Source organism: Mauremys reevesii, linkage group 10 (genome assembly GCF_016161935.1).
Source record: "Mauremys reevesii isolate NIE-2019 linkage group 10, ASM1616193v1, whole genome shotgun sequence".
Taxonomy (NCBI): Eukaryota; Metazoa; Chordata; order Testudines; family Geoemydidae; genus Mauremys; species Mauremys reevesii.
In genome coordinates this window covers 84,160,232-84,177,769 of record NC_052632.1, presented here as the reverse complement: position 1 = coordinate 84,177,769, position 17,538 = coordinate 84,160,232, and the positions used below count along the sequence as shown (strand labels likewise).

The 17,538-nt window shown below is 54.8% G+C and overlaps 1 protein-coding gene across 1 annotated transcript in view; it reads right to left on the bottom strand.

Annotated features, from left to right (window-relative positions):
• Positions 1-3,501, bottom strand: part of LOC120374126 (heparan sulfate glucosamine 3-O-sulfotransferase 4-like) — a 113,110-nt gene extending 109,609 nt beyond the window's left edge. The window contains 3 exon segments of the mRNA XM_039493390.1: positions 2,923-3,316; positions 3,370-3,381; positions 3,384-3,501. Coding sequence (XP_039349324.1) covers positions 2,923-3,316; positions 3,370-3,381; positions 3,384-3,501 — 524 coding nt within the window.
• Between the last annotated feature and the right edge of the window lie 14,037 nt (positions 3,502-17,538).

Sequence of the window (17,538 nt, the reverse complement as noted above, 5' to 3'; positions counted from 1 at the left end):
TGATGCAGAGGAGGCCAGTCAAGTGACCCCATTTTCCACCCCATGACACTAGAAAATAATAATGTGATAGTATTAAAAGGCAACAGTTTTAAAATGGACCAAAGGAGCCCCAGGTTACAAAATGTGTAAGTATCGGTGGAACTCACTGCCAGAAGACATTAATGCAAGTAATTCAATAAGGTTAAAAACTGACATTTATGTGAATACGAATAACGTCTGCAAGTTCTGTAGCTAGGACACAATTGCAAAGACTCTCAACCTTCATGCTGCCGGACATAAGCTAACCATCAGCTAGGGCAGGAAGAAATCCCCTTGGTGTGTCAGAAATGGGGATTTAGGCCTTACTCTGAGGCACTAAGGACAGCTGACTGTATGTGTCTCCTTGCTATCTTCCCGTATGGCAATTCCAGCTCAGGATTGAGACGACGATCTGCTCACTGCTTGAGCTGTGGCTGCTGGTAGGGTAACCAGTAGATTTCAGTGCCCACTCGGGTGCCCAGATGTCCCGGTTTTATAGGGACAGTCCCAATTTTGGGGTCTTTTTCTTATATAAGCTCCTATTACCCCCCACCCCTGTCCACATTTTTCACACTTGCTCTCTGGTCACCCAGCTGCTGAGTTCAGCACCATTCACCAGCACTAAAAATGAGCTTAAACAAACCTATGAGAGCAACTCCACACAGCTACAAGAATGACCAAAAGAGCCGAATCCTGTTCTGCAGATGCATCCCTCTTTGTGCCTTTCGCTCCAAGGGAAAGCGATGCTCACTCCCTGGCCCTTTTCGCCCAGCTTCACTTTCAAGATGAAAACACAGCTGCTTGTCACAGTCAATGCTTGATCTTCTTCCGCCTATTTTGAACCTCTCTACACCCCTATCTTTAGCTTCTTTCATCAAGTTTCTAAACTTGGTCCTTAAAGCAAAGCTTTCCTGGGTGACAATTAGGTAAAATATGATGTTGGCTGTTTGAAATAAAGCGTGCACAAAATAAAATCACCGGAGCCAGTCCTCCTCGTGTCCAGATGTTGATGCAACAGGCACAGCCTTTGACAGCACATAACAAACAAACTCTCAGAGAAGTACTCTCTTTCCGATTGCTGGAGCTCCTCAGAGAATCGCTGGGCATCATAACAAAGCCAAGCAAATGCCACAGCAAATAAGTGCTATGCACACACTTTGCTTCCAACATTTCTGAGAAAACCCACCTGAAGATGATCACATCTAAGTTAGTGTTGACACATGAAAACCTCACACTTTATTTTTATTAAACAAAGCAAAAAACCAGCTAATTCAAACAGTTGTTAACTTTTTGCCTCTGAAACTGAAAATGTTCCTCATTCTTTCGAGCTGTTTAGTCAACTACTGAGTGAAATAAAAAGCCAGGACCTCGATGTTTAATCATGATTATTTCCTATTTGGGAAGCAACAAGCACAGTGCACGTGCTGCCAGAAACTAAAAAATAACATCACCAATAATTTTCAAGTTAATTAATGATTTGTATTTTCAAGTTTTGAGATAAATATTTTAAAACAGTGACCATCACAATTAGTTTGATATGTTGAAACAGCAAAGAAACCTACTGATGAATTCATCCAGTTTTCATCTATTGGAACAGGTTAAAAGGAGTCTACGTCAAAAGTTTTAAATGTGTTCGATCAAACGGCACTACCAAGAGTCATTCATCCACAGAGCTCAGTCTAATCAATTCAAAAACTTCTAGCAGATGGAACTTGTTGCATAAAAGGAATAAATCTCCATTTGGGAAGTAAATTCAGGATGCTGCAGCTTGTATGAAGAATGGATCCTTGTTTATTTATTGTCACTTTAAAACTGCAGCTATCACCTGGGCTTGCAGGCTTGTTTATTTCTGTAATTATTAACTACTGAACAGCCTAGATTTGTATATTGCAAGTGCAGCTACCCTGAGCAATCTGTTCAAATCTTCTGTGTACTGGGAGCTGCATAAAATGCATTTTTATCTAGCTCTGGCATCTCCATCAGAACCCTGTATTTTAAATAGTACAATAGACAGTAACATTCATTATACATGTATTTTACCTGCATTTAAATCTGTTCTAGCTCAATTTGCCTCCAGGCCAGGCACTAGCTGCTCTGGGGCCTCATCTGCATCCCTTATCCGTCACTATCAGTGTCCCCTATACATTGTTTTTAGGTGGTTAAGCAATTCCAAGGTGCCTGCAGTTGAAAGGAGAGGGCATGGCTGGGATTCACACAGGCGCTGGAGACAGTACCTTGCTCGGGTAAGCTGCCAGGCAGGGGATGGGCAGACCTGAGCCCGCTCTTGGCAATAAATACCTAAGCAATAGAACTTCTGCCCAGAGGGGGAAAGTCAGATTTTAAATTCACAGAAACCTTCAGGGTGCGCCCCCCCCGGACTCAAACCCACAAAAGCAGGTCAAGCCACTAACAACACCCTCTCTCCTCCTCGGCCCTGGGCACAATAGCTGCTAATCCGCCCGCCCCAGGATCTGTCCCTGGGGGCTGGACTGGTGCTGCTCCCACAGCTACAGCCCCTGGTACCAGCACACGCAGCCCAAGGCACAGCCCCCCACCCGGGCATGAGGCCAGAGCCTCCGGGGGTGGCGTGGGGCCGAGGGAACTTGCCCCCTGCTCCCAGGGCAGAGCCGATGGTGCCTTATGGGAGCGGAGCGGAGCCGGAGAAGGTCCCGGCGGGAGGGCTACAGGCAGCGCTGCCCCGGCCCCTGCCCACCTGCCGGGGGCTCTCTCCAGACAGGCCAGGGAGAGCCCGGGCCCAGCCAGGCGCGCTCTCCGCTGGCCACGGGCCCGGCTCCTGCCCGCCGGGGGGGGCGCAGCTGGCCAGGCTGTTTGCCCCGCGGCCGGGCAGGTGTCTCTCCCCCCGGCCCCCCCCCGCCCCGCCCCGCCGGCCCGCCCGGCGCTCACCTGTACCACTCCAGCCCCTTCTCGTAGTTCCTGTCGAAGAAGTGGGGCTCGACCCCCACGGCGCGCACGTCGGGGTGCGCCCGGATGGCCTCCAGCAGCGCCCGGGTGCCCCCCTTCTTCACGCCGATGATCAGGGCTTGCGGCAGCCGCTTCTCGCCGTAGTCCGGCGTGGTGCTGCCCGGCCGGCTCAGCTCCTCGTCCGTGGTGCTGGATTCCTGCGGGTCCCTCTCGAAGGCGCCGCTCTGCGCCGCGATCACCTCGCCGGGGGCCAGCGCGGTCCGGAGCCAGGCGGCCGCCGACCCCCCCGGGCGGCTGGCATTGCTGGCCCGAGTGGGGGGCGCGGGGGTGGCCGGGGAGCCGGGCAGGGCGCCGGGGGCCGGGGAGCCGCGCAGGCCGGCGGGGGCCGGGGAGCCGCGCAGGCCGGCGGGGAGCGCAGGGCGCCCGGGCCGGTGCCCCCATCAGGCTGTAGCACAGGTAGGTGAGGCACAGCGAGAGGCTGCACATGCAGAGCAGCTTCCGAGCGGGGGGCCCCTTAGAGCCGCGCCCGCCCTGCGCCCCAGGCTGGGCGGGGGGGGCCATGGCTGCTCCCCGCTCCTAGCCCCGCGCACCGGGCGCACATGGTGTCAGCCGCCGCCCGGCAGCCCCGTGACCATGGGGCGCCGCTGCCCTCCCGCCCCGCAGCCGCCGGGGAGCCCCGCATGGCACAGTCAGCGCGGAGCCCCGCAGCCCCCGCGGGGCGGCCGGCCGGCCGGGCGCACGGGGACCGGCTCCGCGGCGCGGCCGGGGACGCTGCGCTCTGGCTCCGCCGCCGCCGCCTCGCACTGTTGCAGCCCGAGTTCCTGCTGCTAAACTTTGTGCGAGCGGGAGGAGAGCGCGCTCCCGGCGTGGGGAGAGCCCGCCCCCGGCACGGGGCGGCGGGGAGAGCGCGCCTGGCCCCGGCCCCGGGGCTGGCACCGCGCCCCGGGCCGGCCCGGCGCTGGGAGCGGAGCTGGAGAGCGCGCGCCCTGGAAACCTCGCCCCCAAATCCCTGCTGCCCCCAGAGCGCCCCGCAGCACTGGCTGCCCCTCCCTCCTGCTGCCCCCAGTCTGCCAGCTGGGACCCCAGTCACCCTGCCCCTCCTGGCCCCCAGCCTCTGCTCCCCTGCTCCTGCCCCCAGTCACCCTGCCACCCCCGCTTCTCCCTGCCCCCTCCTGGCCCCCAGCCTCTGCTCCTCCCCACTTCTGCCCCAGGCCCCCCTCCCCACCACTGCACAGCTTCCTCAGCACTAATCCCTGTCAGTCTTCGGAGGACGGGGCCTTCCCCCCCCTCCTTTGCAGGCATCTGGGGTGACTGGCTGTCAGCCCCCATCTTCTGTCTTTGGGGGCTCCAATCACTGTGGCCCCAAGCCATAGGGGAAAGGCGCCTCCTCTTTCATGAGGGGAGGCTGGGCCCTGCCCCCAGGGGTGGGGATTCCCTCTGTGGGGAAAAACCCGAAGAGGGGGGCTAGACTAGATGACCCCTCCAGCCCTACATTTCTATGGGCAGAAGAGTCTGTTCCCCTCTGGGGTAGAGCCCCCCTCCCCAACCCAGGAGCTCTCCTCATCATGAGTAAGGAGGCACCATCTTCCCTGAGGGCAGGCCCGGCTCCTCCGTGGGACGCAAGGGGAGGCAGTGGCCATCCATGTTTATCCTTCAGAAATATCGATATGGGGCCCTGGACCCGGTCCCCGCAAGGGTGGTTTAGTGATCTCCGTAGAGGGGAGACTCCATCAAAGGCATAAAATTACCCTGGTCCTCCTGTCCTTCAGGATGTCAACAAGAGGTACCTGGTCTCCTCCGAGAACCTCATCCAGTAACCTCCCTGATCTGACATTCGGGGCGAGGGGAGGGCTGCAGTTCTTTGCCCCTGCCACAGAGGTGTGCTTAGCTGAGCAGCTCCTGGGGTATGTGGATGTGAGTTTGGTACATCCTCCACCTTGCCCTGGAGTCTGTTGGTATCTTTTAGGTACTTACCCTGTAGGAGCAGAGCGCCTCACGGTCTGTGGTGAATGTATCCCTACAGCTCCCCGGGAGGCAGGGCAGGGCTATTCCCTGGGTGTAGAGATGGGTCCTCCCATCCTGCAGGGTCCTGGTGCCCGAGCTCCACCCTGAGCCCAGAACTCTCCACAGCAGTGAAACAGCCCCCCAGCCCGAGCCCTGCGAGCCCCAGGGGCTGGCACGGGCCAGCCGTGGGTGTCTAGTTGCTGTGTATACAAAGCCAGAGAGACTAGTGATATCTGATGGAGCAGGGACCTGACCCCTAGTGCCCCGACCTCTGGACTCTCCTTCCTCCCTACATTGCTGACTTGACTCAACGGGGATCTGAAAGTGAACATTAGGGCCCGGATTTTGAAGATGCGTGTGCCTAAGTGCACATACCTGAGTTAGGGACAGAAACCCCCCTGCACACTCAGGTACAGCTGCATGCTACGCCTGGCTCGTGTGTGAGCACTGGCGATTCCACACCTATATTGGGGGTGCTCATTGAGGTACACACATTTCTGGATGGGCACAACCACAATGCCCATGTTTTCAGTGTTGAATACTATGAACCCCGGGAACCTCAGCTTCACCAAGGGGGAGAAAAAAATACACCTGAAGAGTCGCCCCTTCCTGCTCAGACGCCGCGAGTATGGAGCTGCTCCACAGCCCACCATGCAGGCTCTTGCATCAGCCTGGCTGTGGGGGCAGGTGGGCTTAGTTCCCCTGGCACCTTCTGCCCAGAGATAGGCCAGTTTTTCACAGCGTGGGGCGGGACAGTGGGGAGTGGAGTCTGACTTCTCCACATCTTGCTGTTAACACACCATCCCAGCAGGGCAATTTGTCTGGGGGAGATACTATCGGCATCTCTGCCTTTGTCTGAGCCCAGGACAAGAGCAACATTTGGAGGGGAAAAACCCCATTGTTGAGCACAAATATTAACTAGATGCCCAGTGCCAAGAAAAAAATTAATCAAATAAGATGAAGAGCATTGACTTTTCCCAGAGTGAACAAAAGCTCAATGCTGCTCTCAGCTGGACATGTGTTCTCTCTGTGCAGCCTCAGTTCAGATAAAGATTACTCCTTTAGAATATATTTTTTATGGTACACTTGAGGCCTCTGAAAGGCAGTCTTGTGTCCTGTAAATCATTTCCTGTAACTAGTGGGTTCCTTTTCAACTGCGTTACAGTTATGTTAATGTTACGGGGCTAACCTGAGCTGACAGAAGTAAAGCCTCATCTCCCTTCCCTCACAGCCTTGTGCCTCAGTCCTGGAGCGAATACTCTACTGAGCACATTCAGGGTCTGGTGAAACACCTGCGAGAGCCGAGCATGGCCATTGGCAGCGCAACATAGAGCTTGGGAAGCCAGCGGAGGTTGGGCTGGGTGACTCCTAGCCTAGGGACCACACTGTCTGTCTATCTCTGCCGTGAACAGGTGCATTCCAGGGAGCATTTCTTCGGGGGCGAGGGGCATCTGATTCAGAAGTGAGGACAAGCAAGGTGAAACCAGGATTCAAACCTGAAGCCAAAGGTCCTGAAAGCTCCAGGGTTCAGCCCATTGTAGATGGAAGTGCTAGATACAGCTCCACCCTTCCTAGAAGTTCTGAGCAGAGCAGTTTTAATCTGCTGTTCTGGTTTAGGAATTACTTTAGCGACACTAACTGTCCTTAACCTAAATCTCATGTCGTTGCTGCAATATAGCGTAAGCAAATCAATAGTGCAGCTGCTCTTTCCAGAGAGAACTGGCACTGATTGATCAGGCCTTGGGAGAGTTCAGCCTGCTGGTTCCAGCCCTTTCCCCTTACTCCCCACTTGGAAGCTATGAGCATGGTCTGAATGCATCAGAGCTGCCCGACTCCTAGGTGTGCAGGGCGCACAGTGTTGTCTCATTAGCCTCCATACTGAACTGGATGCATGCTGGCATTCTCGGGAGTTGGTCTCCAACATTAATATGGAGATATCTCCTCTTAGATCAGAGCTTGGGCATCCTCGGCGCTTCTTGTACCTGCTTCTGCACTTGTTTTTCTTTGATTTAAACATGGAGAAACCACTGGGCATCTATTGGAGTCAGTAACATAGTGATGGACTGAATCTGCCAGCATCCTGCCTGAACCACTGACCCAGCAGATTCCGCATCTCTGCACTGACGCCATATGTGAAAAATCTCCAAGGCCGTGTTGGCCAAATGCAGTTACTCTGCGGCAGCCATTTTCACCTGTGAAATGAGGATTTACCCTAGAGGAGATGGAAGTGATTTTGAAGCTCCAAGATAAACTGGAGGGACCAGAAAAACTTCAGTTATTTATTGTAAAATGGAGCACACATTTACAGCACAGTGTTTGCCAGAACGCTCCTGTCTGAGATTCGAGGGGCTCCTCGCCATGTGCTCTGCTTGCTGCTCATGCACCCAACAGGATGTGCATGTGCACCCTACATCCAGCAAAGAGCATCTCCTCTTGGGCTCCAACTGCTAGCCCAGACTGTAAAGCTCTGTAAAACGAGGGGGTTTCCTGAAACGGCTGGTACCCAGGCTCAGAGCTGAGTATTTTATTCCTCAGAAAGGAAGCAACGTTTTGTATTTTTCTTGTATGGGTGTCAAACACATGCCTGAGCAGATGTGAGTGTGATCCACGTGTCTGGTGTTCTGTGCGTGGATGTGATAGGAACTGATGGAGCGTGACACTTTATTTCACAGTTTCTGCTACTGAGGGCTCCTCCATTTCCATCCCATACCAGCACATTTCCAGGCACATTAATTAGCCCCGAAAGTCACTCCCAAGTATTCGGGGAGTGTCCAGTCCAGCGGGTGCTGCTGGCTATGCACAGGAATTACCTGGACAGATCAGACCCACGATCCAGCTAGCTCACGCTCCTCTCTCTGGCAGGGGCCAAGACTGGCTCTTTTAGAGGAAGGTGTAAAACCCCACTGTCACAGAGTGTGGGGGAGTCAGGGCCCTGCTCCCCTCTTCCCGAGATTCATCGTGACTCTCAGCCAGCCAGTAACACAGCAGGTTTATTAGATGACAGGAACACAGTCCCAAGCAGGGCTTGTAGGTACAACCAAAACCCCTCAACCAAGTCCTTCTGGAGGGTTCAGGGAGCTTAGACCCCAGCTTGGGGTTCCCTGCGTTGCACCACCCAGCCAAGACTGAAAAACAAAAACTCCTCCAGCAGCTCTTCCCCCTCCCCCCAGGTCCTCCTCTCCTTTGTTCAGTCCCCCGGGCAGAAGGTGTCACTTCTCCCAACCCCCCTCCTGGCTCAGGTTACAGCTCAAGGGAAGCCCCCATCCCCAGTGTTAACTCTCCTGCAACATTCCCAGGTCAAATCCGCCCTGCTTCCTGCTCCATCACACCTGCAATGGACAATTATGGCATATCCTTCCCATAGAGGGGTGTTGCAGGGCCGGGGTGAAACCCCCTCACTGCCCTGCTGAAATGCTGGCTAAGCCCTGCTGTCGGGCAGAGAGGCCGGGGCAGAGGCTCAAAGCAGCCAGCAGGGAGCCCAGCTGCAGGCCCTAACGAGGGCTGGCTGACTGCAATAGGCTGAGCTAAGCAGTGACAGCTGGGCTGAAGGCTGGGAGGGCTAGAAAAGCCCTGAACCAAACTCAGTCAGGAGACTAGGCTGGGAGGGGACAGGAGGCCACAGCTTTGTCTCCCCACCACAGGAAGGAGCCTCAAGGGCCAAGAGACCCTGGAACGGGTTGGAAAGGGGATAACTGATGGGGGGGAAGGGGACTGCACAGTTGCCCTGTAACATAAAGCACAGGGTGAGAAGGAGGAAACCTGTGTGGACCCTGTGACAAGAGGGTTTCTTTCAAGCCGCCATTGTTCAGTGGTTGCCCTGAGGCTTGAAGGTTTATCACACTTCTAATTTTTCCCGTCCTATGTGATAGAACTGGATTCTCTCATCTGCACATAAATGTCGGCTCCTTTGTGATGCCTGCTGGGCCCATGGCATCCTGTGGCAACGGGTGGCTGTAGAGATTTGGGCACTGCCCCTGGGCTGCAGAGCCTGGGGAGAAGCCAGCCCTGGGTTGATTAGGGTGATCCCAGGGTGAAAGGCAGTGGCAGGGAACGGTGGATGAAGCTGCAGGGAAGGAGGTCTCCTGCAGGGGTGCCTGAGAAGGGGCAGGTCCCCAGGGAGGGGAGGGGAGCTGGGCCAGCTCGAGCCTGGCTGGAAGGTTGTTTCTGTGTTTGAGAATTGTGTTAATGTGATAAAACCCCAGTCCCTGCGCAGGGCGGTGACTGAAAGAGACTGGTGAAGGGAACGGTAGAGGCACCCTGGCCATGAGGGGGTGCTCCGCTGGCAGCAGGCCCTATTACAGGGACCCTTTGTTGTACGAGGCCCTCGGGCCTGCGCCAAGTCTCCCTGACATCATGAGAGTCATTTCAATGGTTTTCATGGGAACTGGCTCAGCCCCTCGTGGAGAGGTAGAGAGCGGGGAATCCAGACGTGGTCCATTGCTGTGGTACCAGCAGCTTCCCTCCATCCCACTGGTGACGTTCTTCTCTCCAGGCCGCACAGGGGGCTCCATTCTACTGTTGTCACTCGAGCAGACTCAGCATCCCGCTCATGAGGGGAGGGCAGAGTTTGGCCCCTACCCAAACACAAGAATTGTTTGTGTCGCTGTCCACATAAGTTAGTTTACCCAAGAGAAGGGTCAGATGTTATGCGATCATGGTCTGCAAGTGCCTATCTGGGGAGAAGATCTCTGACAGCAGACAAAGGCCTAATGGGATCCCAGGGCTGGATGCTGAAGTTAGACAAATTCAGGCTAGAAATAAGGTGCACATTTTGGGGGGCTAGTGATCACTGGAACAACTTTTCCAGGGTTGTGACTGGCTCTCCATCACATGAAGGCTTTAAATCAGAACTGGCTAGCTTTCTAAAAGATCTGCTCTAACTCAGCCACACGATGGGGCTTGATGCAGGAATCGCTAGGTCAAATTCTCTGGCCTGTGTTGTACAGGGTCAGGACGTCAGGCTAAATTATCACAATGGTCCCTTCTGGCCTGATTACAATCTGTGAATCTGCGTGTGTCAGAAGCTTGTATTACCTCATTGCTACTGGCACCTGGAAGCAAGTTTCCAAACAGAAGGCACAGAGGTGATCTTCCTCTCCTGACTGTTACAACATTGTCGATATAATCATATAGTCCTGTACCTATATTTCCAGAAACCTCCCTACACAACCTTCCTCTCCTACTTCAATTTCATTATTGATTTTTAATCAGAAACAATGAAACACCTCTAAGAGGTCAGAATTATTCCATGTTGTGTCCTAGCCACTAGAATGAGAGAATGAGATTGTAAATACAGGCTGATTAGGTGGTAAACTACAGATGGAGGAACCATTTAAAACCTGGCAAAAGCTGCATAGCCCCCTTAGAATGCTCTGTGATGGCATTCTGCAGTCACAAGGAGGTTTTGATGTGGGGGAAACAGCTCTGAGTTCAGGATCGGAGTGTATCATGAGGACTTTTGTCAGAAGTCTGTGTGAAATGTTAAGGTCTCAGGAATCCATGCCACCTAAAAGTCCGCTGCCATTGGCACCAGTAGATCTCTGTGCTGGTAAAAATCCCAGCAGACAGGCTAAGGGATGATGAGCAGAAATGGAAAGGAAACTTCAATCCTAAAGTAGCCCCTTCACTCTCTTGTTGATGCACGTTGCTGGCCAGTGGGCCACGAGGTGGAAGTTGCCATGGCCTCTGCACTCCTTCTGTGGGTACATAGACAACTTCAGCCTCCAGAGATGTCCAGGCAGCACCTCTCACCAGCACTAACTTCACACATCAAGATAAATGACCTTTCACCTTTCCATGGAGCCCTGTATAACCCGTGTGGCTGCACGGCGAGAGGGCAGGGCCTTTCACCAAAGCTCCCGTTTGCAGTGGCCGGATATGGGCTAATAGGGGCCTGTGGAATTTGTCCATGCTCTTTCTGCTGTGGACTGGGCCAGGAACAGGGCCCCTTACCCTGTGTTTCCGTGGTGACAAGGTGACCTCCTCCCCCCAATCCCTGCCAAGAACACTCACAAGACACTGGGATTTGTTTGAGTCCTCGGGCTTTTCGCTGGTAGAGGCCAATGAGAACACTAGGAACATGCAGTGACTTCTCCATCTCATCTCCAGCAGCCCCCAGAACCCACCGTTCTGTGAGATGCATTCACCTATGACACGAGCTCTTCATGGCAACCAGCTCCTTGGGTGATCCTGACTCACCCTGCTGTCCTGTCTCTGATAGCAGCCTGTGCTGGTGGAGGAGGCACGACACCCAGAGAGCTCAGTTATGGAATAACTTGTCCACAAGGGAAGATTCTTGAAAACCTCAAGTCATTGGCTCAAGCCCCGGAGCAGGCAGATTTCTATTGCTGATTCAACTGCAGCCTCTCTAATGTAATCATGGCTGTTCTCTTTATCCATATGGTTCCCCCCTCTTCCCACAGTGCTGTTCTGTCACCAGTTTCATCACTCTGCCCAATGGTAGCAGATATCCAGGACTGCTTCCCAGTGGAGGAGCAATCAGTGACGTGGTGTCTGGGTATATGCTGAGTGTAATGAGTTTCATTTACGCATATGTCCCTAGTCCTGGAGCAGAGGTGGTCAAACGTTACACAGGGCAATCCCTTCTCCAACAAATTCAGCTCAGCACCAACTCTGCCTCAAGAATTAACTCTAATTAAAGTCCAAGACAGAAACTTTCCTGCTGCTCACACGGCTCTCTCTTTCCAAAGCTGCACTAAACCTTACATAAAGAAAACTAACAGCATGTCTCCCCAAGACTGAACATTTGCTCACATGCTGAGAAAAAAGAACTTGGAAAACTATATGTGGCAGTGCCACCTGGTGAGGCCTGCCCTAACAATATTTATCTTTTTTTGAATTCTGCTGAGTTTGTGGCCTCAGTAATGACCCGCTTTTCTTTTCCTCTTATGCTTTTTGACTAGCTAGCTGGTGAAGGTGCTTTGAAATGGCTTCAAGTATATAATGTGGAATTGGCTAAATTTACTAGCTAAGGTAACTGCAGCAAGGCAAAGGTGCTACAGCCTGTAAAGGGTTAACAGGTCCTGGGTGGTCACATGGCTGCTCGGGGCAGAGTATAAAAGGAAGGGGAAGCAGGATCAAGGGGGAATTGAGGAAGGGGCAGTTTGCTAGCTGGCTGGCTGTCCATCCATCCATCCATCCATCCAGACAGAGAAGGAGAGAGGGAGGTAATGTGTGCACCCAGTGTTTCTCTGTGGATTTGGTTTTTGTTGAGATGGTTTGGTGGATAATAAACCATCCTTGAGGAAAGGACCATACAGCGGCTGAGGCTTGGAACCTGATTTCCATTCCTGGGTGGTTGCAGAGCCTTTTCGGAGGATGACGGGGAGGCACTGTCCCCCTCCTGGGCCCGTCCTTGCATGTGCACCAGCACGGCTCAGGTCTGGAGCAGAATGGGGGAGCCCAGTGCTCTGCAGAGTGAGTTGTTTAGCAGCCCAGGAAGAGTTAGCCACTGCTAGGATCTTGGGGAGCCATTCAGGGAAGTGGTCACATGCCTGGGGCTAAGGAAAGGGACCCAGCCACCACTGAGAGCAGCCCAGCTCACTGGATCAGCAACTCCCCAGGCATTATCAAATGGAGCCGCCATCCTTGCCTGCTCTGAGGCCAAGAGTCTGCCCTGGAGGCTTTGACCTGCGCTGTCTCCTGAACTGAGGCTTCTTTGGTGTCTAAACTCAGAATCTGTGCGTTTGCCTCGGCCAGGCTGTGCCTTCTGCTTCCAAATGGAGGGGCAGGGAAAGAGCAGAACCCCAGGGCCAGGGCCCAGCAATCCTCAGGGGCAGAAGGGCTGAGCTCAGCTACATCCTCGCACCCTCCCTTGGCCTCCTCTAAACTCCTGCACACCAGGATCGGCTTGGCCTGCTTGGGTGTGGGGGAGGATGGAGCTGAGGGAGACACCCAATGCACTGCTCCATCCTCCCAGGAAAGCAGCATAAAATGGCACACTCAATCCCCTGATCTCCTCTTTGGGGCTGCTGCAGACCCCTCAGGGGTCACTGCCCCCCTTCAATCCAGCTGCTCGGAGAGCAGGGGCCGTAGTGCCCCACAGCCTTGCCTGCACAGCGCCCGCCTCCCCAGCAGCAGATCAGCAGGATTATTCTGAGCCTCCGCTGGGTCTTGGTGGTCTTCGTTGTCCCTTCCACCCTCTGTGGGCCGCTAACCGCTCTGCTCTCCCCGGCCCCAGACAGTGGACCGGGAATGCAGGAGCAGACGCTTTCCTGCCCTTACGGCAGTGACGTGCCTGCATTCTTCTCCAGGCTGAGAGGAGGTTTCCATTTTCTGAAGCGTCAGGGGCACTGCACAGAAGGAGCCTAGTCCGTGGCTCTATTCAATAGTGACGTATCTAGTTCACGGGCTACCCAGTATAGCAAAGAGCCCAGAGGCCCCTAGCTCTATTTCAGGGACTCACTCCCATCAGGCAAGGCCAGAGTGACCGGCCCCCTCCTGCCCTCCATCTCCCTGTTAAACGCGTGTGCAGCCATAACTGCTCCTTCAGAAAGGGTGTCCGTGGGAGCTTTTCCAATCTGTCACGTAGCGACGTGAAGTGGTGTGTGGGTGAGTGGCATTATCTGCACGTTGTCAGGAGATAATCTAAGCAAGGGCTTGCAAGCCAGATGAAGAAAAGCCTCTGGCTGATTGCAGGGCAGGTTGACATGGCGTAGCAGGAAGCAGATTACACTGAGCGCAGAAGCAAACTGGGTGTCTCCACTGTGTGTGTTAATATAACAGTAACAATGCTTAGCTCTCAAGGGGGCTAAATATCATCATCCCTAGAGGGGGAAACTGAGGCCTGGATAGAAGACAAGCCTTGCCCAAAGGCACACAGTGAGTTAGCTGCAGAGCCGGAAAACTGCTAGGTACGTCTGTGGCCCACATTACCACAGGGTCTGAGCACCCTCACGCTCCCTGTGAGGCAAGGCTGGGCTATTGTACACATGGGAACCGAGGCACACAGCGGCTAAGTGACTCGACAAGGGCGGGCAGGGTTCTGTGGAGGCGTCGAAGCCCTGGACTCCTGGCTTCCAGCCCCATGCCCTGTACGATGAAGCATGCTGCCTCCCAACTTAAAGGCTAGGATGGGTGCTGGGACGTGGCAACGTTCCTGATCACAGCTCCTGACAAACTTGCTCTTGCAGCTGGTGCATCACTGACAAGGCTGCTGTCAGGGTGATGTCAGTCTGAGCTGGCATGGCATCACACCGAGTGACAGGGATTACCCAGCACACAGCCTCGGAGGGGGACAGGCAGCCTCTTACCTTTAGGACGGTAGCTCAGGGTGAGTGGGATTATAAATTACCCCATCTGGGGGTTGTGCTCTGAGTCCAGCTCCCTCTGGACAAGGGCCCAGATCACAGAAATCGCAGCCCCGGTTACGGGCAGCATCTAGCCCTTTGTGAGAACAGGTCAATGCTTGCACGACCCACGGGATGGAGACACCTTGCCCCGGCTCAGCCCATCCTGTCTGCTGGGCACCCTCCACCAACACTAAATCCACCGGAAAGAGAATCATTCTCAGCCCCTTGGGCTCCTGCCAGGCTATGTTTTCACAGTCGCCTCTAGCCACCGGGCCACCCCCAGGGAGAAGGGACAGCACCGGTTCTGCACCCAGCTGTGGGGCCGTGTGTGCAGCATGCCCTCCCCCAGGGCCAGGGAGCAGCTCTCTGGTGCCGCACAGGCTGCAGCTTCGTCCTGTTGTGTTCAGATACACACATGGGGGTGTGGAGAACACGGTCACCCTGCAGGCTGTCGGCCAAGAGCCATTCTGCAGCCTTGCAGGGCAAGATCTCCCAGCAGCTCCCTGGGGGCCAGGGAGTGGGCACTGCCCAGTGCTCCACGCTGTGAATGTCACTTACCATGGGTGGGTTATTTCTTCAGGACAGGCTGTAAACAGAAAGAGCTCTGAGCTGTACCACCGCCAGGTTTCCCTGGGCAGCCCACCCCGGGCTGAGAGCGATATCACTGTTAGTGTAGATGGGCCCCGATCCACACGCCTACCTCCTGAATGGTGCTGGAAATGGCTTTGTCCCACCAGCACTTTCAGTCCTGGGCCAGGGGGCTCATCTGCTGACCCAGGGAAGGGTTAATTGCCCAGGGTAGATGGTGCCTCAGAGTGAAGACCCTGCTCCTTTTCCTGATTGAACTACTCCAGTTCCACCTCTGTTTCCATATTTGCAGGAGTGCTGGGAGAGCCCGTTCCCCGTCCCTCTGAGCCCCACACAGGGCCCTTCTTCCCCACTTCAGGCCTGAGTGGAGACTTGCCCCTGTGCGCCCTGCTCACATGGCCTCTTCCCCATCGGAGCCCCACTGCTCCAGTCTAGCCCCGATAACCTCCCACAGCCCCTGCTATGGCCCGGGCACTGTGCGTTCCTGCCCCTTCTGCTCACTGTGCTATGGCCTGGCTCCCAGCAGCTCATCCGCTGCCCCTGCCCGTTCTGAGCAATGGGCCCTGTCTAGGCTCCGGGCAGCCCTGTGCACCCTCCTGTGACCCTCCTGAGTTCAGCAGCAGGTGGAGCAGAAAGTGCCTTCCCGGAATAACGCACCTGCTGGATGCTCCACCTGCAGCTCTGGGGCTGGGCTTTGCGTTCGGGTGCTGGTGCATACACAGCTTAGTGCAGCAATGACCGCAGGGAGGCCCATGCTGCGGGATTGGAGTGACTCATTCCTTGGTGTGATTGTTGGGTCTGGGGGAAGAAAGGCTGAGCAGCATTCATCCAAGTAAACACAGCAGACTCCCCCCCGGGGGCCAGGATCTCGCCTGCAGGGGGGGTGAGGCCAATGACCCTGCGCACTCCAAGATGGTGGAGGGGGTGTCACTCAGCTGCCTAAATAACGGGGGTGGATCGTGAATTGGAAGGGGGCAGATGAGTCTCAGCGGCTGGCACACAGGTGATAGGGGGTTGGATGCACAAGTTCACCTCTGCACCGTTTGCTGCCAGCACTGTGCCTGAAGGCTGAATTCTGGCGGTTGTGCCAACACAGTCTGTGCATATCCATCATCAGCTGCTGCCCATTAGTGCCCAGCTCCACCTCCGGAGAGACAATGCAGCAAATGAAATGCTCCCTGGGGTCAATTAACTGCTGTGTGCTGGGCTTCTGCACCGTGCTGTGTCTCAGAGCACCGTGGCCCATCCCAAGGGAGTGCTCTCGCATCCTCTCCCCGGCTGCTGATGGCAGGATGTCACTGAATCAGTGTTGGTGCTGATCTCACTATTCTAGTTCACATGCATCTGACGAAGTGGGTATTCACCCACAAAAGCTCATGCTCCAAAATGTCTGTTAGTCTATAAGGCGCCACAGGACTCTTTGCTGCTTTTACAGATCCAGACTAACACGGCTACTCCTCTGATACTAGTCTAGTTCAGGCAGCTGGCACACATGCCTCTCTCTGAGGTGCTCACCATAGCAATCGGATAGGTGGCATGGAGATGAAATGGCCAGGCCAGCCTCTGCAGTGCTGTATCCAGCGGGGTGCATCTCTCTGATGGCCATTGACAAATGTGTGGAGGAAGCAGGAATTCTGTGTGTCTCCCTCTCATTCCACACTGGGGTCTGAGATCCGTAGTGCAGACACCACCCTCTGATTCGGTTACCTCTGTGGAGCCCCCTTACGCTGGGAAGGCCTCCTTTTCTCCTCTTTCCTGGACAGTCCAGACCTTTGCAGCTGCCGCTGGCAGCCTTTTACCTTGTTGTGGCCAGAGCCAACCAAACCAGATTTACGTCAGAATAAATGATCCTTCTCCTGCATTATGTGCAGTAAAGGAACATCTAGCGCTCCTAGGCAGGGATCAGGGCCCTGGTGTGCTCGGTGCTGCACAGACGTGGGGTTAGAAAAGGCAGGCCTGGCCCAGGGGGCTGCCAGGCTAGGTTAAGATGCAACAGGTGGCTGAAGCAGACACATGGGGGAGACAGGGAAAGGAACGTGTTTTTGAATAATAAGCAATAGTCTCCACTCACCACCTGCCTTGCCATTCTCAGGCTGCGTCTGGGACACCTGACTGTTGGCAGATGATGAAGAGAAAGAGAAGCAGCCTTCTGCACCCTGACGGGCTGCAATTCTTGCAGATGGTGGGAAGTGAATATTGCAAAAGGACTTGCCCAGTTTGCCACCAGAGACGCAGGAGAAACCTTTGAGATTATTAGACACTAGAAAGAAAAGTCGGCACCGTGAGCCAAGAAGCTCTGCTTTTGAAAGCCATAAGAATGTATTAATCTCTGCAGAATAGGTCAAACACAACACCTATGCTGGCCAAAGCCAGGCACACGGGGTCTGGGTTGCGAGGGGCTGAAGCCCCACCATTCCCCTGGCTTTCAGAGGCAGTGCGGGTGGCCTGTGGCATGTTGTTAGCTGCAGGCCCTGCAGTAACGCTTGGGGTGGGTGCTGACTAATGGGGTGGGAAATGTGTGTGCTACCCCCACAGCACCACTCGCCTGCTCTACAGCGCTGAGTCACATGCTGGTGGCCAAAAGGTAAAATGCATGTGCTAGGCGGCTGCCTTTTACCGCAGGTCGAGTTCCTCTGCTTTCCTGCCGAGGGCTCCCTAGATCCTGGCTCGCATACCTGCTGTGCAGCCAGATGCA